We start from the raw sequence: 22,042 nt of genomic DNA on the forward strand, positions 1-22,042 counted from the left end.
AGCTTGCCACCCATGGCTACCAGCCTCTGGTTGGCCAGCCATTCTCAGGAGTGGTTCTTGATCTCAAGGCAGGCCCTTTGCTGTCCATTTAAGAGCCTGACTGGCACATAATACAGTGGGCCTTTCCAATAGGCAGCAGGGTGAAATCTTGATGGCTCTCTAGCCAACATGCAAGGACCTGTATTAAATGCTAACCTTAGACTTTATTGCACAGTTAAAGTAAAACAAAATCACAATAACTCTCCATCTATCAAACTGTATCACTTGATCAAGTGGCTTAATGAAATGTAACAGTCATTGGAATAACAGCGATAATGTAAATGAGGAAACTTTTGTATTGAAATATATTAACATAAAAATACAACAGAATAAACGTATACGTATACTTTTATACGTGCATAATGCAAGAAGGGTGAACTACATGACTTCGAAGAGGCAGTGTCCATTTAATTATTCTTCCTCCGTTGGCTATTAAGTTGATGCACCATGTATTATGGACAAAGAAGAAACACCATTAAAATAATTTAATAATTCAAAGATGAATTGTCTTTTTATTGTTTGTGTTCATATTTCCATTAATGTCAGAGATTTTGTGTAAGTTGTTCATTGCTGACCCTGAAATATATCATTTTTTGGTGGCCCCTCTTTTATGTTGGCATTCAGTCAAGCTGTCACTCAAACTTGCATGAGCATGATAAAGGAAAATATCTCTGTAAGTATAAGGTCCTCACGCATTTCTACTAAGTGATAATATCCTAAGAGTCATGTACAGTTGTCTGGCACTACCATAGAAATGTCATGGTTCAGCAGTATGACAAGGACTTTACTTCGATAGGGGCAACACAACTATAGCAACCTCATTCATACAGGCATAACAATACTATAAGAATTTCACTTATACAAATGCAGTAATACTATAGCACCTCATTCATACAGGTGTAACAATCCTATAGGACTCTCATACAGAGATAGTAATACTATAGCAATCTCACTCATACAGGCATAATAATACTACAGGAATCTCACTCATACAGGTATAGTAATGCTATAGGAATCGCACTCATGCAGGTGTAGAAATACTATAGAATTTCACTCATACAGGTCCAGTAATACTACAGCAACCTCACTCATACAGGTATAGCAATACTATAGGAATCTCACTCAAATGGGCATAGTGATACATACATAGAAATCTTATTCATATAGTTGTAGTAATACTATAGCAACTTCACTCATACAGGCATAGTAATACTATAGGAATCTTACTCATATAGGCATAGTGATACCATAATAATCTCACTCATATAGTTGTGGTAATACTATAGGAACTTCACTCATACAGGCATAGTAATACTATAGGACCTTCACTCATACAGGTATAGTAATACTATAGGAATTTCATTCATACAGGCATTGTGATACCATAATAATCTCACTCATATAGTTGTAGTAATACTACAGGAACTTCACTCATACAGGTATAGTAATACTATAGGAATTTCATTCATACAGGCATTGTGATACCATAATAATCTCACTCATATAGTTGTGGTAATACTATAGGAACTTCACTCATAATACTATAGGAACCCCACTCAGATTTTATTGAAGAACAGTACTGTGGCGTTTTGCAGTTGGACTGGGATGACTACGCTGTAAGAAATTTTAAGTGGAGAGACATAACTATAGGAAAATTATACTGTTCATGAATATCTGCTGATACCATAAGCACTTCAATTACATGGATGTAGCACTCAAGAGAATATTAATACTGTACTACTTTATACACCTCACTCACCTTTAAAAGGCAGATCAGATTCAAGAAGCCTCAAGTGGCTTATTCCTGCTCCTAATTCATATCATCCATATGTTTGTATGTTCACATTAATCAGTTGCAATAACCACACTTCACTTAGATGGATGCCAACGCTTGGGATGCTTACACCATCTTATTAGAAACTTGCCCTATGATAGGAAACATATATTGCTTCCTTGATGCAAGGCCAAGGAACATTGCTCACAGTGGTGTGGCATCACCAAAGGGATCTCATTGACCCTTTTGGAGCACAGTTAAAATATCTTATCAATTACTCTGGTGTTGTGTTATTATTGGAACCTTACTTTTTTTATTCTTTCATGGGATGTGGTCTTCATTGACAGGGCCAACATTTAATGCCCATCCCCAGTTGCCCTTGAATGAGTGACTTACTAGACCATTCAACCATCTTCCTGTAGGTCTGGTGTCTCATGCAGGCTAGACCTGCTATCTCATGCAGGTAAGGACAGCAGATTTCCTTCTCTAAAGGGCCATTACTGGACCAGATGGATTTTTATTACAATCAATGATAGTTTTATGGTTACTGGGATTAGCTTTCAATTCTAAATTTTATTCATTTAAATTAAATGCTACTAACTATAATGGCGGGATCTGAAGCCATGCCTCCAGAGAATTAGTCTGGGCCTCTGATTAATGGTGTAGGAACATCATCATTATGCCACCATTTCCCCCTAACTTGCATCATGTACGTGCTAAAGTCACATTGCCATAATCAGACTGAAGCAACATACCTCACCTCTTACACTGGTTCAAGACTTCAACAGACATCTCAATTATATTGTTATGACACTATTACAGGAATGCCACAAGGACCAACTTGAGTTAATTTTACTAGAGGAAGCTCACCAGAGTTGATTGGGGTATAGGTCTATAAGAACATCACCCACACTGAAGCAAGACCACCATAAGAAAGGCACTGCTGATGCCCTGAGGTGACTATTCTATAGGGACATCACAAGGCAACACTAGTTTGTGAACCACTGCAGTAATTCTGTTAAAGGAACTTCACAGTATTTGAAATACGACAACATAACCACACAACAGATTGTTGGAGTGGTACTACTAAAAAGAAAACTTAGTTATAAAGGAGTGGCATTGCCTTAAACTTAAACTGATTTAGAATGATACTATACAATCTAATATTCCTTGAGTTAATATTACAATTCTGTAGAAAACCATTGACCTTTTATTTATCAACTTGCTGACATGTGTGAGACATATTACATAATCCCACCCCATTCACCACAATTAAAACAATCAGGAATTCCAGCTTTCTCTGATACTGAGTTACTATTCTGCAAACTGGGCAAGAATCTATGCTTTCATTCTATAGGCTGTGTTGTTTTAGTATGCTACAGTGGAATCAATGAATTACTCTAATATTAGACCACAACTGCTTGATGGTGGAGACAATGGAGCTGGAAAAGAGCAAAAATCTGGGACTCTAAACTATGATTATTTCTGTTGCTCCGCATGTAAATTTGACCTGAAAGTTGTAGCTTAAGTAGGAACATGATATAGTTGATCCTGGCAGAACAGTGCTAAAGCATCTTTATTTCCAATTCTACATTGTGAACTTGTCCTACAGGATTTTAAACTGGTAGTAGTGCTAGTGCAGGAGTCTCACAGTGACCACATTGTTTCATACCAGTGTATACTATATAAAATGTTAGTACTAATGCACCACTACTATACAAATTTTACAAATGTGGCACCCACGTCAGGCAAATCGCTTACACTGGATGACACTACCCAAGGAAAGTTAAAGCACTTAATTTGGTACCAAGTAAAGGAACCTTATGGTCATTTATGTTAAACTGCCATAAGGACTTCACAACACTTGGTGATTTCGCAGTCTAAGATCCTTCAAGCCTAATCTGATGTGGACCTTCTGTTAGGATATGAAAGCACTTGCACAGGCCGTTCTCATGCCATATGCAGCAGTACTTTAAAAAGTTTCAGTGCTTAGACTTGAGTAGCATAACTATATAATTTCACTTGTATTAATGCAATATTCCTCTAGAATGCATACACTGAAGTGACATTGTTAAAGAAACATCACTTACAGTGTTAGAACGAGACTCCAGGAATGTCACAGCACTCACACTGGTTCAACACTGCAGAAATTTGTATGGCATTAATACCAGAACCTCACAGGGATTATGCTTAATCCCCATGTAATGTATATCTAGAATACTTTGTTAAACTACCAGATTCTACTGTGATAATGTAAAATGTTGGGAAAAATCTTGCTACAACATTTCCAAACACAACCTTAAACCGGGACAACCTTGAATGTACTCAACTTCATGGTCCTACTGCCAGCTCTGACTTTAATCTGAAACATCTTGTTAAATGGTTCTCACATTCCTACATCGAGATGTGAACATTTCCTATTAACTTCAAATCTTCAAAGTTTATTCTTTGGAAGAAGAATGATACCTATTATTGGTTACAGGGGTATACCACCTACACAGTAGAATTCTTTCCCATGTTTCCTTTCTATACACATATTTAGACTGGAAAGTGAAGAATAAGTAATTGGATATGACCTCTTGACCTGTCTTGCATTCTTTGTATTATTAACCCATTGATATACACCTTCTACTGAAAGTTAGTAACACAATTAGTGAAATGAACTGTGAGACTATTATATTCACTTTCTGTTCTGTCTAAAAGTGGTATCAGTATCCCATAATTCCTTGGGTTTAAAGAAGTACAAAGTTAATACTAAACTAGTTCTAAGGAAAAACGTCACTCTTGTGTTTCATTTTTGTCTCTCACATATCTTTGTATCACACATGATGTTTTGATAGCTTTCACTGACAATACTGAGATTCTTCACCAGAATCATCAAACAACACTGGGAGGACCAAGAAGCCTACAAGTTCTTGAGTAATTCACAGAATCCACACCCCCTGCTGTTTCAGAGTATTCAGCTGCTCTCCTGGTCACACAAGGCTTCCACAGCATTACTGGGTCCGTGAGCCACACCCCCGATGATAAAGAGCATGTTGTCAGTTTGGAGGTTGGAACAAGAGCAGCGTGGGGTGTTCATAGATGGTAGACTTTCCCATTTCTTCTTGGTTGGATTGAACCCTTCCACTGATCCGAGTGGGGCCGGTTGGTTTCCTGCAATTCAAATGAAAAGCGAAACAATGAATCAAACAAAATAAGGGACCTGTCAGTTAACCATTTAAAAATTGCCTAAAATATTGGATAGTTTGGTCTAACATCAGTTTTGAGCTTATTGTACAGTGTCATCATGGCGCATGTCTCACCCATTATATGATATGGGGGTTATTTCCAAATGTGGATAAAGTTGCAGTTTTACAATAATTTACACTGCTAAAATTCATGAAATAACACAATTTTGAATATCTGTCAAATCTTCAATCTCCACAATCCAAAGGGCTTCAATCCAACATAAAGAACATAATCAGCAAATGTAACAAGTAACAGATCCTCATGTTGCAATAGATTATGAATTTCCATAAGCCACACAGACCCTTCCCAGCAGGAAATAACAGCATCAGGGATTTGAGCTGGAATCGGAGGTAGAACAATCATCTTCGTTTCTAGAAGAAATTGGATATAGCTCTTAGGGCTGAGAGGATCAGGAATATGAGAGGAAGGTGGAATCAGGATGATGATCAGCCATGATCAAAATGAATGGCAGAGCAGACTCAAAGGGTTCAATGGCCTACTCCTGCTTCTACTCTCTATTTCCTAAGTCTGAATGGGATTCTGCACCATGTAAAGGTTGAGGCAGCCTTATAGAGGTACACAAAAAAGTTAAAGACTTGGAAGAGGTAAGTTCAAAATATTACTTCAAATTATAAAACTATCTCAAGCACGCAGGTTCAAACCACTAAAATGCACATTAAAACTGATATCAGAATGCTCTTTATCACAGAAAAAGTAATCAACTCATAGTGACCTATTTTACTGCATGATTTTATGTGCCCAGCGGACTTGATACTGGGAGTGTTTCAGATCCGATTTTTAGACTTGTTCTCAGGTGCCCCCATACGCACTCTGCCTGCAAAAATGTCAGACAGTGCTGCACAAACCTGTGGGCAGGGCTAAACACACCTGAAACCCTGTAGCTCCGATCGGTGCCTCTAACCATGCATGTGCAGAAATAAAATGATATAACGCTACTCCAATATCACATCCCTCTCGGGCTGGATAATGCCTCCCACTGGTCCCCACCGACATTGACCCACCCCCACAATATTACTGACCCCCTTATCCCCCCACCCCCCTGCCATCCAGAACAATCTCAGGCAGAGTGATCCACCCTCCCCCTCTACCCCCACCGATCGCAGGCAGAGTGGCAGCGGACCCCCTTTGACCCCCTACTGATCACAAGCAGAGTGCACCAGATCCCCTTCCCCTCTACCGATCTCAGGAAGAGTGGTAGCGGACCCCCTTCCCCCCCACCCACTGATCTCATGCAGAGAGCTGTCGGACACTCGAACTTACCTCCTCATTAACCCTCACTGACGGAGCACCCGAATCTGACTTATATGAAGCATGTCTGATTCACTTCAATTCTGGATGGGCTAATGCAGTGGTAAAAGGGAAAGTGCCGGTAAAGTTGGGTGCGCAGCCCATTAGGTGAATTTAAATGCATGCAAATGCAAATGCATTTTAAATGGCCATTGCGCCTATTTTCAGGCCTTGGTAAAGGGGGAACTGGCCAGAGGCAGGCACAGATTGTGCTACTCACCTCACGCCCGACTTTACCAAGTTTACACATCCACTGTTGTTTGTAATGGGCCACTGTTGTTTGTAATTTTTATTAATGATCTGGATGAGGGTATAGTTGGGTGGATTAGTAAATTTGCTGATGACACCAAAATTGGAGGTGTGGTAGATTGTGAGGAAGGGTGTCATAGTCTGCAGGGAGACTTAGATAGGTTGCAGAGCTGGGCCGAGAGGTGGCGGATGGAATTTAATGCGGAGAAGTGTGAGGTAATTCACTTTGGTAGGAGCAACAGATGTGTCGAGTATAGGGCTAACGGGAGGACTTTGAATAGTGTGGATGAACAGAGGGATCTAGGTGTGTGTGTACATAGATCCCTGAAAGTTGGGAATCAAGTAGATAAGGTTGTTAAGAAGGCGTACGGTGTCTTGGCGTTTATTGGTAGGGGGATTGAATTTAGGAGTCGCAGTGTAATGTTGCAACTGTACACTACTCTAGTGCGGCCGCACTTGGAGTACTGTGTGCAGTTCTGGTCCCCGCATTACAAGAAGGATGTGGAGGCGTTGGAGAGGGTGCAGAGGAGGTTTACTAGGATGGTGCCTGGTATGGTGGGGAGGTCCTATGAGGAGAGACTGAGGGATTTAGGGTTGTTTTCGTTGGAAAGAAGGCGGCTAAGAGGGGATCTTATTGAAACATATAAGATGATTAGAGGTTTAGATAGGGTGGATAGTGATAGCCTTTTTCCTCGGATGGAGAAAGCTAGCACGAGGGGGCATGGCTTTAAATTAAGGGGGGGTAGCTACAGGACGGATGTCAGGGGTAGGTTCTTTACCCAGCGGGTGGTGAAGGATTGGAATGCCCTGCCTGCTGCAGTTGTAAATGCGTCTAGTTTGGGGGCGTTTAAGAGATCTCTGGATAGGTTTATGGACGAAAAGGGATTGGTATAGGCTAGTGGGTCATTGTTTTTGTAACTGGTCGGCGCAACATCGTGGGCCGAAGGGCCTGTTCTGCGCTGTAATGTTCTATGTTCTATGTTCTAAAATCAGCGTAACGTGATGGTAAAATCAGGACCATAGACTGGACTTCCAATTGAAAAATGGAGACAAAAACTCTGCATTCATTTAAGAAACAATTAAATGCTACAGGAAAGGGAAATATCAGATGGCAAAATCTTTTGCCCTTCCACGTGGCGAGTTTGGTGGCAGGGGCATTTAATCAGGTAGGAAGGTGGTGAGTGCAGAACTTGCCACCTCCAACCCAATTGGGTGGCCTTCCCACCCCACCGCCAACATAAAGGCCACATTCTGCTGCCACTGATGTGAATGCAACAGCAGGCAGGCGGTGGGCTTTGCCACGTCGGAAGCACAACAAGCAAACTCTGGCCTGTTTGCTGCCGGGCTCCTAAAAGTGAAGGGGAGGAGGGCTCATTAAAGTGCCTGATCAAGGGATGCAGTATTGGGAAATCGTGGTGGGGGTGGGGAGGGGGGTGGTGGGCAGTGTTAAAAGCCATCTGCCAGCTCTGCTACCAATCGACCATGACAAGTAACATTCGCGCCATACAAATGCCAGGCAATGACCATCACCAATAAGAGACACCCTAACCACTGCCCTTGGCATTCAATGGTGTTTCCATCACTGAATCCCCAACTGTCAACATCCTTGGGGTTACCACTGACCAGAAATTTAACTGGACTCACCACATAAACACAATGGCTACAAAAGCAGAACAGAGGCTAGGAAAACTGCGGTGAGTAACTCACCTCCTGACTCCCCAGAGCCTCCCACCATCTACAAGGCACAAGTCAGGAGTGTGATGGGATGTTCCCTATTTGCCTAGATGGGTGCAGCTCCAACAACACTCAAGAAGCTTGACACCATCCAGGACGAAGCAGCCCACTTGATTGGCACCACATCTACAAATATTCAATCCCTCTACCACCAACGCTCAGTGGTAGCAGTGTGTACTGTCTACAAGATGCACTGGAGAATTCACCGAAGATCCTTAGACAGCATTCTCCAAACATACAAACACTTCCATCTAGAAGGGCAAGGGCAGCAGATAAATGGGAACACCACTACCTGCAAGTTCCCCTCCAAGCCACTCACCATCCTGACTTGGAAATATATTGCCATTTCTTCACAGTCACTAGATCAAAAATCTAGGAATTCTCTCCCTAAAGGCATTGTGGGTCAACCCACAGAACATGGACTGTAGCAATTCAAGAAGGCAGCTCACCGCCACTTTCTCAAGGGCAGCTAGGGAGGAGCAATAAATGCTGGCCAGCCAGCGATGCCCATGTCCCATGAATGAATAAAAAAAGACCCTCCTGACCTGTAATTATATAATCAAGGAGAAAGATAAGCAAAGGTAATTCATTTCCTGTGAACTGAGAGTATTGGAGGGAAAGAGTGTTTTCCTTTCAGTGGATAGTGGGGAGAACTAAAATGCTCGGGAAAGTGATCGTCTAGTCGTTTGTGAATCAACACCAATATCGTTCTTTTGGCAAATGCAAAATAGTATTAAGTTTAACAGGAATGTACAATATTTAATGCAAATTTCCAAATTTTTGAGGAATTTCTTCAAAAAATATAAACATCAGATAGTAGTTTGGAATGAGCTCTGGATTACATTCTCTTAACATGCACAGTTTTATAACATTATTCTTGCATTTGTTTAACACAGGATGACTGTCACAATCTAAGATACTGGATATGATGCAAAAGAATTGGATACAAGAGAGACAGGAAAGTGTTTTCTTCAATAACGTGGCAAAAAAAAATAGTTTTTCGGGGCAGAGAATGTTTTCTTTTCGTTTTAAGTTTATTTATTAGTGTCACAAGTGGGCTTACATTAACACTGCAATGTAGTTACTGTGAAAATCCTCTAGTCGCCACACTTCAGTGCCTATTTGGGTACACTGGGGGAGAACTTAGCATGGCCAATCAACCTAGCCAACATGTCTTTCAGACTGTGGGAGGAAACCACAGCACCCAGAGGAAGCCCACGCAAACACAGCGAGAACATGCAAACTCCACACAGAGAGTGACCCAAGCCAGGAATCGAATCGGGATCCTTGGTGCTGTGAGGCAGCAGTGCTAACCCACTGTGCCACCGTGCTGCTGAAATCGTTCCCATGACTAAACATTGTTGACAATTTCTGTTTCTTGTTGAATTTATTTGTTTCATGAATAAGACTTTGCAAGTTCAGCACTTTAACTCAATTGGGGAGGAAAAGTGTCTACTGAAGCAGATGAGCATAAAGGTCTCAGTGAAGTCCGGCTCACCTGTCACTGTAAAAGTGGCGGGTTTCCTAGCCTGACCTCATTATAATATTAAAATCAGGCTATGATCTTTTTCCCTCCACCTAAGCAGCACGTCTTTCAGTCTGTGGGAGGAAACTGGAGCACCCAGACAAAAACCCACACAGACAACATACGGACAGTGACCCAAGCTGGGAATCGAACTCAGGTCCCTGCTCTTGTGAGGCAGTAGTGCTAACCACTGTGCTACCACGCCGCCTTGTGAATTATGCATGAATGAAAGTGAATTATGCATTAGCAACTAGCAATTCTGAGGTAAATATTGCCCTCCCAAAGTGTGGAAATCCTATGCTAGATTAATAAGGAACACACTAATCCTTTCGCCAAGTGAACCCCACCTTTGTTGCGAAAATTGCAAATATCCCCATTTATAATTCACTTTTCAGCCTCATAAATTTAAAGCCAACTTGAAATCAATATATTTTATCTTTCCTTTTCTCTGAAGTTAATGATATGATCAATATTTCATTTTTCATCATGATCCACTCATGAGAAACTGACATAACTGTGACTATCTTCAAGTTTAATTTCTCTTCTTTGCTTAGCCTTCATTGCCTTTGATCTGAGTGTTCAGATATTAAAGCAGAAAAATATTGGATATACACAGCAGCTCCATCAGCATCTGTAAAGAGAAAAGGTTTGGGTGTACATCTTGGTCAGAACTGGATACTGTGAGTCTGATTATGATGAAGAGAAAGAGAGGCATAACAGCTAAAAATTGGGTGAGGCAATAATCTCCCAATGTCCAGTTGCAATAAAGGATCTCTGCCCATTATGTTACCACCTCACTTTTCTTTCTGAATGTTGAAGGATCTATTGACAGCATTTTCATTCCTATTCTAATTTCTAACAGTTTTTTTTGTATATTGCAGTTTTCATTATCATATTTCATGTGGCTGTCTCAATGTGAAAATTCCAATACAATTCAATGGTTCCCAACACATTCCTATCATGTGGCAAAAGGCCTGGAAATTAAATGGAAATCCAGATTCTATCTTTCCCCCGCTGGCGTCCAATTCTATTTGTCCAAAACAAAGGATGAATTTGAGAGTCAACCATATCGCTGTGTACCTGGAGTCAGGTCAGGTCAGGACAGCAGATTTCCTTCTCTAAATGACACCAGTGAACCATATGGGTTTTTACAACAATGGTTTCATAGTAATCATTAGACTTTCAATTCTAGAATTCTATTCGATTCAAATTTCATCATCTGCTGTGTGTGGGATTTGAACCTGGGTCCCCAGACTTTTTCCATCAGTCTCTGGATTACTACACCATCACCTCCCCCTACTGAGGGAAGAGTGCAGAGTCAGGCAACTTGATAAGCTTGAAGTAGGCAGTCTTAGCCATGCTGATTTGTGGTCAGAAGCTTACCTTGGCGTCAAATATGATGCCAAGTCTGGTTCAGCTTTAAACAGTTGGCAGGGAGTGGGATGAAGTTCATTGTTAGAATCATAGAATCTTACAGTGCAGAAGGAGACCATTCAGCCCATCAAGTCTGCACCAACAACAATCTTACCCAGGCCCTAACCTTAAAACCTCATGTATTTAGCATTGCCAATCCAGCTAACCTGCACATCTTAGGACTGTGGGAGGAAGCTGGGGCATCTGGAGGAAACTCATGCAGACACGAGGAGAACATGCAGACTCTGCAGAGATAGTGACCCAAGCTGGGAATCAAATCCAGATCCCTGGCACTGTGATGCAGCAGTGCTAACCACTGTGCCACCGTGATGCCTCTCGTGCCACCATGCTGCCCCTAAGTGGCGTTTGCAGTGGAGACTGAAGGCAATGGCTTTGATCTGTCCAATATTTAATTGGAGAAAATAATTTTTCTTCCAATCGTACTGCGTGTTGGGACAAGTCGGCTGATAATTTATTGACTTGGGATTTGAAAGAGGAGGTGGTGAGGTAGGGTTTGGTGCTGTCAAACTGAATCAGATGATTTTGCTGAGGAGGAGCACATCGATGTGATATAGGAGGGGTCTGGGAATAGATCCTGAGGGGAGTAACAGGCGTAATGGTGAGGGAGCAGGAAGAGAAGCCATTGCAAATGATGCTCAGAAGATGATTAAGGAGTTCAATGGGTCAGTAAAAGGATGTTTCTGAACAACACACCAGCACTCTCTCCCCCACACCCTCCCTGTGCAGATTTCTCAATTCCATCAGAAGGAAGAGGAGGCCCAAATACCTGTACTGAGGTGGGGAGTGAGCAATAATATTTGCTCGGGGCGGGTGAGGGAGCCAAACACAACATCCCAGGAATGCAAAGGTCCTCGCAAATTTAGTGGCAGAATCTCAACGTCACTTCTTAAAAATTGTCTCCAGCCTGGCAGTCAGTCAGATGGAGATGCCAGCTGGGTTGCTAGGTAGGAAAGCCAGCAGTAGAGAGATGCAGCCTGGAAGCTTTGTGGATAGTCCCCAGAAAGCATCAGGGGCTCAAGGAGGGCTGGACTGGTAATCTGGAGGGAAAAAGATCATAGCCTGATTTCAATACTATAATCAGGCAGTTTAATATTACAATGAGGTCATGCTAGGCATGCCACAGATTTCCTTTGCTGAAAGACATGAGTGAACCAGATGGGTTTTTAAGACAATCCAGTTATTTCATGATCATTATTAGCGAGAGCAGCATTTTATTCCATTCTATTGCCCCATGGCTCTTTGATATTCAACACAGGCTTTCTGGTTCTCCTCTGTATGACCTAGCATGTTTTTGTGGACACTCATCAGCCTCTTTCTTGGTGTTTGCAGTCTTATTTGGCTCGAAACGTGAACTTTTTTTCTCTCTCCATAGATGCTGCCAGACTTACTGAGTGTTTGCAACACTCACTGTTTTTATTTTAGATTTCCAGCATCCACAATATTTTGCTTCTATTTTATGTGTAGCCTGATCCTTTGTACCTCTCCTCTGTCCTGTGCAGCAGAACTCGTGTGTGACCTCGCTCTTCAGCAAGCTTGGATCAGTGCTGTCCTTGTTTCCTGCCAAGACAATAGCTAATCCTCCTGGCACTAAGAGACAATATAGCAGGGCCAATCAACCTAATCCACTCATCTTTGGAGTGTGTAAGGAAACCTGAGCACCCAGAGGAAACCCATGCAGAGATGGGGAGAATGTGCAAACTCCATACAGACAGCCACCCATGGTGGGAATTGAGTCCGGGTCCCTGGCACTATGAGGCACAGGTACTAACCACTGCGCCACAGTGCTGCCCAAGGGCAAGTTTTTGATGAGGGAGGGTAGGTGAGGTGAGAGCTAAGAACTGTGTGCTTACACCAACTGCAGCTTTTAAGTCAAAAGACATTGTGAGGTGAGGTAGAAGTGAGATGTGGGGAGGAGGATTAGGTATGAGTACACCGTCATCTTCTGGCCACAGGTTCAACAATGACAGCTCCTGCTCACGCCCTGCCATTCTTCACAATTCCAGGTCAGATTCACTCCCTCCACGACTTCCAGCACCCACTCCCATTTAAAAGGTGCGGACTTGCTTTAAGCAATGCAGGCTGGCATTAGGAAATGCTCGAGCAGTTTTAGGCCCCAGGCTGGTGCATGCAGCCAATGCACAGCTTGGTTAGCACAGAGTGGCGAACCCATGCTGATGGGTAGACAGCATGAAGATGTCACGTTGTCCTCATTTCACAACTACATGCCTTTCATGATGTTTTCAGGGATTATTTGATTTCTCCCCAAATTGAATTTCAAGAACACTGAGCCAGCTGCTTTTTATCTTTCAGTTAATTGACAATACCATAAATTCCTTGTTGAGAAATATCAATTTGTTGTAGCAAGTTGAAGCTTGCCTTAATTCACTGATGTGTTTAAAACCTATCACTTCAGGCTGTCACTCTCATTAAAGCCTGTTTTATAGATAAGAAAATGGATTTCTATGTACCCGCGTGGAGTAACCAAGATCGGAGAAGGTTAATTCTTGGATTTTCATTTTGCAGGCGGCACTCGGGAGATTTTCACAGTAACTTCATTGCGGTGTTAATGTAAGCCTACCTGTGACACTAATGAATAAACTAAAAAAAACTGAACTAAACTAAATCATTGAAGGTGACAGGAAAGTTGAGAGTGTGATCAATAAAGTATACAATATCCTGGGCTTTATTAATAGGGGCATAGAGTGAAAGAGTTATGTTAAACTTGTATAGAACACTGGTTCGGCATCAAGAGAATTCTGAACATCACACTGTAGGAAAGTTGTGAAGGCATTAGAGAGAGTGCAGAAAAGATTCACAAGAATGGTCCCTGGGAAGAGGAACTTCAGTTACATGAACACATTGGAGAAGTTAGGACTATGTTCCTTGGAGAAGAGAAAGTTAAGAAGTGATTTGATATTCAAAACCATGAGTAGAGAGGGAAAAACTGGGCCGGTTTCACCATCATGTTGTGCCCACTTACAAGCACAAAAAAGTCGGGCGTGAGACGAGCACGATCTGTGCCCACCTCTGCACCAGTTCCCCTTTTACCAAAGCCCAAAAATGGCCACAATTGGAACTGTGCCCGAAATGAGCGCGATGGCAATTTAAATGCATTTAAATTGACTTAATCGGCTGCACACCCAACCTTAGTGGCATTTCCCCCTTTACCACCACATTCGCTCATCCAGAATCAGTGCAAAACAGACATGCTTCATAAAAGTCCAATGTGGGTGCTCCAGTTAGTGGGGAGGTAAGTGCTTAGCATCTGACCGCTCTCTGCTTGAGATCAGTGGTTGGTGGGGGTGGGGAAGGGGGGTCCGCTGCCACTCTGCCTGAGATCAGTGAGGGGGAAGGGCAGGTTCCACTGCTACTCTGCCTGAGATCAGTGAGGGGAAAGAGGGGGGGGTCCACTGGCACTCTAACATGGTGTTGTGAGACTTCTTACTCTGCCTGAGATCAGTGAGGGGGAAGGGCGGGTTCCACTGCCAATCTGCCTGAGATCAGAGAGGGGAAAGGGGGGGTCCGCTGCTATTCTGCCTGAGATCAGTGAGGGGAAAGGGGGAGATGGCTGGCACTCTGCCTGAGATCAGTGAGGGGGAAGGGGGGGCAGCTGCTACTCTGCCTGAGATCAGTGAGGTGAAAAGTAGGGTCCGCTGCCACTCTACCTGAGATCGGTGGGAGCAAAAGGGGGGAGGGGGCCTCGATTTGTCTGGGTGGCGGGAGATAGGGATATAAGTGAGTCAGTAATGTTGTGGGGATGGGGCTATGTCTGTGGGGGCCAAGAGGAAGCATTATCCAGCCCGGGAGCAACGTGGCCAAGGAGCCTCACTCTATTTTTTTTCTGCACAAGCGCAGTTGGAGATGTCGATTAGAGCTGCAGGGTTTCGGGCGCGTTAAACCCCGTCCACGGGGTTGTGCAGTGCAATTCAGAATCGCTGATATGTTTGCAAGCAGAGTGCATATGGGGATGCCTGAGAATGGGTCTAAAAATCGGATCTGAAACACTCCCAGTTTCAAGTCCACCCAGCACATAGAATTAGAATAGTAAAACAGGGTGCACTGTTTCCAGTGGTGGAATGATTGTGAACAAGAGGGCACAGATTTTAGCTGATTGATGAAATAAACAACAGCAAAAAATGAGGAAATATGTTTCCGAGCAGCAAGAGGTTAGGATCTGGAATGCACTGCCTGAGAGCGTGCCGGAGGCAGGTTCATTCAAGGTATTCAAGAGGGAACTGAACAATCAGCTGAAAGGAAAGAACAAGCACGGCTCTGGGGAAAAGGCAGGAGAGTGGGACTAAGTAAATTGCTTCTATGGAGAGCTGGCACTGATGGGACAAGGCGAATGGCCTCCTTCTGCGTTGCACACAATCCTGAGATTCTGTGAAGTTTGTGAGCTGAATCACGATACGTGGGAAGATTTTTAAAAACAAACTTCAAAGACTGATAGAAACCAGTCAAATCTAACTGCAGCACCACCGTCCATTCGCTTGTGAAGAACAACACCTCTGTAGGTGAGAAATAACACCACCAGTTACGAGAAAACCATTTGAAATCTAAGGTCAAGGTCCAAATGCTCACTGAAATATAGCAAATAAAAGCCACTGAGTCAATGGCAGGCACAGCATAATTAAATTTTTCACAATACCAGAAAAAATAGACTGAAACAGCACGCTACCATATCCGCCAAAGTATTTTAAAGCACTTTAGCACAGCAATCATGTACTCAAATTGTACAGAGGGGCTTCAACCAAGAGGTTACTGACACAGAAGAGTGATACAGTTGGTAAGTGACATTGGCCCTGATGCCACAAACACTCAAATTCTCCTAACCTTATCACAGAAACCTGTTACTCCCCGGCTAAACTCTATGATAACCAATGTTGCTCCATCTGAGTGGAAAATAGCAAATATTATTTTACTAACAACTGGGGCACATGTTAGACTCCACCTCCCTGCCCTTTAAAGGACCCTTCCTTCAACTCCATCCTTGATCGTCTGGGGCCATTTTACTTCCAGACTCAGCATTGCAAAATTACAAACATTTAAAAGCATTTATAGTTTTATTCACCTGGTACACAATTGTCATTTTTCTACTTTACTATTCTTAGTCCTTTCTACGATATGTTTATTTTTTAGTGTCACAAGTGGGCTTATATTAACACTGCAATGAAATCACTGTTAAAAATCCCTTAGTCATCACACTCTGGCACCTGTTGGGGTACATTGAGGGAGAATTTAGCATGGCCAACCAGCACATCTTTGGACTTGTGCAAGGAAACCAGAGCACCCAGAGAAAACCCATGCAGACACAGGGAGAACATGCAGACTTCACATAGATAGTGACCCAAGCCAGGAATTGAACCCAGGTTCGTGAGGCAGCAGTGTTGACCACTGTGCCACCGTGCTGCCCAATAGATATAATCTACGTGCGAGAGTGCTTTAAAGTGTTTTGGAGCCAATATTGTGTGCCTGTTCTTGCATCGGTGACTTTTATTCGCTGCATTTCCTGGAACATGTAATTCTTGACCTTCGATTTCAAATGGGTTTTCAGTAAATGTGCTGTTATTTCTCACTTACAGAGAGGTGTTGTTCTTCACAAGAGGACAAATGTGGTGTTGCATTTTGATTCGACTGGTTTCTATTAATCTTTGGAGCTTGTTGCAGAGTTGTGTAGTCCAGAGCTGAACTTGTTCATGAACTTGTTCCTCAGATAAGCTGATTTCTCTTTTATTCCCTTTTCTTTTATCCAACTGATTTAACCGCTTAAAGTCAGTGATGAATCACTGTGACTGTCCAGTGTGTTACATCGCACGAGTAGGAAATAATGGCTGTCCCTTCCCCATCACTCTCAGTGGAAACTGGAAAGTGGAAACTCAAACAATAATTATTACCTAGCCCTCCAGCAGCAATCACTCTTCCTCCAATGTGGCCCACAGAGAAATCTGCACGTTTCTCTCTCATCCGGGTGGAACGGGACTGTTTAGTCCAGATACCTAAAAAAGTAAACACTTATTAAAACTATAGGAGAGATCATAAAGGGACAACAATGATTGCTGGATGTATGCCCAAACACTGTGGTGATTTGAACATTGTTTATCAAACATACTTTGATATTTTCATTTCAGCTCTTCAATATATAGGCTGAAAGGATTAATAATTTGACAAGTTTAAAATCTCGGTCACGCAGGGAAAGTTATGTGAAAAACACAGGTCTTGATTAAAGCAGACACAGATAAGATTCAAGGATCATTTCATTGAATGGTGTACAGTTGCAGCTCATGTTTACCATTAGAACAAGGAACAATGGAAAGGGAGGTTGATATACCATTAGTCAGAGATATAGCTATCATCGCTTGATGATGTAACATGCATAAGTCTTAACTGGTCATAGAGTCATAGATACCCTACAGTGCAGAAAGAGGCCCTTTGGCCCATCGAGTCTGCACCTACCCCAATATCCCTACATATTTACTCGCTAATCCCTCTAATCTACACATCTCAGAACACTAAGGGGCAATTTTAGCATGGCCAATCAACCTAACCCACACATCTTTGGACTGTGGGAGGAAACCGGAGCACCAGGAGGAAATCCATGTAGCCACGAGGAGAATATGCAAACTTCACACAGACAGTGACCCAAGCCAGGAATTGAACCCGGATCCCTGGAGTTGTGAAGCAGCAGTGCTAACCATTGTGCTACCGTGCCACACAACGGTCACTATACTCTTATGTATGCATGATGTAACCTTAATCAATAACTGTGTGTGGATCAAAATAACTCCTATACTTTTATTGGTATGTGCTAATTACTTATAATCAAAGTTGAAACTATAATTGCTTGTGTATTTCTGAATTCTGCACTCTAACAGCTCGGAATGGCTTAGTCAGAGTCCTGTAGTGCTACAGTTGTCAATAAATCATCTTGAAACTACGCCGCTACTTTGTCTGGCTACTTGAAGGGAATGATAGTTTTAAATGCAACAAAAGAAACATTGCGAAAGCCCTGTAACATAGGTAGAATCTTGTGAAGGTGGCAGAAGTCTCAGCCACTGGCTGAAAAACCCAGATACTCCTCTGTTTTGGGAAGGCCTACTGATTGTTGTGCCACCCAGCCACTTGTCAGGCCAGTGGTGGGCCTATCCCTCGGTTCAAGGACCCCCAGAGGCAGCTGTCAAGCTTGGCGAGCACTGCCAACCAATCAGAGGCCGCAGCTCTGCTGTGCTCAGCAGCACTATTGGGGAGTGAGGGCTGCTGCACGCACAACACCCACCCACCACTGAGGAGCGAGCCAGGGACAGGCAGCTTCGGGATTGCAGGGAGGGAGTTATGAAGTGTGGAGGGAGAGGTCAGCAGCGAGGGAAAAAGGCAGGATCTCACTGCCACCTCTCTGCCTCACTTCCCGATGCCAGGTCCCTCAATCAGGCTCTGAGTTCCTTTGTTTCTTGATTTTCAGAAGGCGTTTGATAAGGTGCCGCACAAGAGGTTATTGCAGAAGGTTAGGGGGCATGGAGTTAGGGGTAGGGTGTTAGCGTGGATAGGGGATTGGCTGTCAAATAGGAGGCAGAGAGTGCGGGTCAATGGGTGCTATTCAGATTGGCGGTTGGTGACTAGTGGAGTGCCCCGGGGTCGGTGCTGGGGCCTCAGCTATTTACCATTTATATAGATGATCTGGAGGAGGGAACCGAGTGTAGGGTGTCGAAATTTGCTGATGACACCAAGATTGGTGGAACGGCAAATTGTGCGGAGGGTGTGGAAAGTCTACAGAGGGATCTAGATAGGCTGGGCGAATGGGCCAGGAACTGGCAAATGGAATTTAATGTTGGCAGGTGTGAATTGTCCACTTTGGTAGGAATAATGGTAGGAAGGACTATTACTTACATGGTGAAAAACTGCAGCATGCGACGGTGCAGAGGGACCTCGGGGTCCTTGTGCATGAGTCGCAAAAACCCAGCCTGCAGGTGCAGCAGGTGGTCAGGAAGGTGAATGGGATGCTGGCCTTCATAGTGAGGGGGATTGAATATAAAAGTAGGGAGGTCTTGCTGCAACTGTACAGGGCACTGGTGAGGCCGCAGCTGGAGTACTGTGTGCAGTTTTGGTCGCTGTACTTACGCAAGGATATTTTGGCCTTGGAGGGAGTGCAGAGGAGGTTCACTAGGCTGATACCAGAGTTGAGGGGGTTGAGCTATGAGGAGAGGCTGAATAAACTAGGCTTGTACTCGTTAGAGTTTAGAAGAATGAGGGGAGATCTCATTGAGACATATAAGATGATGAATGGGATGGATAGGATAGAGGTGGAGAGGCTCTTCCTGCTCAGAAAGGACAGTAGCACTAGAGGACACAGCCTCAAGATAAGGGGGGTGCAGTTTAGAACGGAGTTGAGGAGGAACTTCTTCACTCAAAGGGTGGTGAATCTCTGGAATTCTCTGCCCATTGAAGTGGTGGAGGCTGCCTCACTAAATATATTGAAGATGCAGGTAGATAGGTTTTTGATAGGCAAGGGGATTAAGGGTTATGGGGAGAAGGCGGGAAAGTGGAACTGAGCCACGTCAGATCAGCCATGATCTTATTAAATGGCGGGGCAGGCTCGAAGGGCGAGATGGCCTACTCCTGCTCCTATTTCTTATGTTCTTATGAACACTTGATCTCCTTTGTGTGAGCCTGCAGCAAAAATGCCAGGCTATGTTTGATGTGCTCCCTGCATGGGGAGCACCCCCACAATACACTGCCAAGCTAATACCAGTGGCAGCAGGATGAGGCTGTTATGTTGGCACTGAATACTCATTTAAGGCCTTCTTGTTACATTCTTAATCAGGGTGGAGGTGGGAAGGTGGCAGGTCCTCACTCCCTATTCTCCCACCACCAAACTCACCACAGGGGAGGACAGTGTCTGCAATATTCATTAATGCGGCAAACTATCCATCACAGCATTCCATTGCTGTATAACCTAAATAAATACAAACCAGCCATCAAACTATTTCTCCCAACAGGATACTTCAATATTCGACTTAGCAAAACTATCGATTTCACTTGAACAATGTTGCAGATCATTGCTTCCAGGGTCTTGTTTGAAATAGGTCAATGACTCCAGGTCCCACTTTTAATAGGAATAGGTCTTTTACAGGAAATGAATTAACTTCCATGGTCAGGTGGTAAATGAAGAATTTAATTTTCCAAAAACATTGCAATGATAAGTTATCCACTTAATTTGGCATCCAGGTATTTCTCAAAGAGTTTTTGCCTTTTTAAGCAAAGATAAGGATGTTCAGATTCCTTCAAGTATTTATGTCAGATCACAGAATCATAGAATCCTTACAGTGCAGAAGGAGGCCATTCAGCTCATTGGGTCTGCACTGACCACAATCCCACTCAGGCCCCCCTCACGTAACCCTGCACATTTACCCTGCGAATCCCCTGACACTAAGACCAATTTAGCATGGCCAATCCACCTAACCTGCACATCTTTGGACTGTGGGAGGAAACCGGAGCCCCCGGAGGAAACCCACACAGATACGGGGAGAATGTGCAGACTCCACACAGACAGTGACCCAAGGCCAGGTCCCTAATGCTGTGAGGCAGCAGTGCTAACCAGTGTGCCAGTGTGGTCTATCCTGGACAATTTGATTTAATGATCTGAGATGGGTTTAATGGGGAGGGTGGGGGAGTTCTTTTTAAGGGTGATTTAGGTTTTGCTGGTAGGGAGGCATCAGCAACAAATACCGCACCAACCCTTCCCATCCACCCTGCCCATCCTGCCCCACTATCATCAGTTTGAGCCCCAATGTACTTACATTTGGGACTTACTTGATTTCCTTAGAAAAATAAGACATTAATTGTTTCTTAATAGATGAGTGTTGCCGAGAAAGTAGGGCCCAATGTTTGCATATGGGGTTCGGAGCAACAGTGTAGATGTATGTCTGTGTCTATGGCATTCTTCAACAGTGTGATACTTCTTATCTTAAGTTATAGTATACTTGTTGGATTTGGCTGCTGGTGCTTGGATAGCAAGAGCTTTTTCTAATGGTTCTTTTAGGATTGAGGTGTGGGTGAACAATGCCTGGGTATTAAATGTTGATGGTTGTTTTGTGGAGGAGCTTCTTCATTGTTGGCACCTTTCCATCTATGAAAGATGATGGGTACGCAAAAAAGAATCTATTTGAGATGAGCTGCCTTCATATAGCACACCTTTGCAGATGGCTGAAGTGGCCATTCATTGAGAGGCAGGTTCTGCCATGTGTAAGCTCTACATAAAGCCACTAGGTGTCATTGTGGCTTATTGTTTCCAGCGTTGGTGTCTGTTGCCAAGCCACTGTAGCAGCTTGTCATTGCGGTGGTGTACTCTAGTCCTAGGAGGTGTTGCCGCTTTCCTCTGTCAATAGCTGGTGATGACAATTTACGTTTTGGGCCTGCATGTCACACTCAGAAGCATCTTCGAGGCAGAGTTTTGGGCATCCTACTGATCGTCTAGTCCCCAGGTATATCCCCGTACAGATAGTCTTTATGTATGCAACTTGTGAATGTGTCCACACCAACAAAGCCACCTCCATTTGAAGACTGCTAACAAACTTGAGAGCTCTATCTTTGGGAGGACTGCCATCTTGGTGACTTTATCCTACCGGGAAATTGCCGTAATGTGGTGCAGAGAGCATATGGAATAACATCAAGTTGACTCTTAAAACCAACAGATGGTTTATAAGGCTTGTGTTCTTAGCACTTTGTTGTATATGCCTGTAAAAAAGATGGATGAC

At 43.4% G+C, this 22,042-nt stretch overlaps 1 protein-coding gene across 2 annotated transcripts in view; it reads right to left on the minus strand.

Moving 5' to 3' along the window:
- Nucleotides 1–317: 317 nt before the first annotated feature.
- Nucleotides 318–22,042, minus strand: part of klhdc8b (kelch domain containing 8B) — a 91,491-nt gene continuing 69,766 nt past the window's right edge. For both annotated transcript variants that reach the window (XM_080181756.1, XM_080181755.1), the window contains exons 5-6: nt 17,189–17,290; nt 318–4,969 (exon numbers count right to left, since the gene is read on the minus strand). In XM_080181756.1, coding sequence (XP_080037882.1) covers nt 4,773–4,969; nt 17,189–17,290 — 299 coding nt within the window. In that variant the 3' untranslated portion in view covers nt 318–4,772. The remainder of the gene's footprint in view (nt 4,970–17,188; nt 17,291–22,042) is intronic.

This window comes from Carcharhinus amblyrhynchos, chromosome 3 (assembly GCF_965287045.1).
Source record: "Carcharhinus amblyrhynchos chromosome 3, sCarAmb.v2.hapA, whole genome shotgun sequence".
In the NCBI taxonomy this organism is placed as follows: domain Eukaryota; kingdom Metazoa; phylum Chordata; class Chondrichthyes; order Carcharhiniformes; family Carcharhinidae; genus Carcharhinus; species Carcharhinus amblyrhynchos.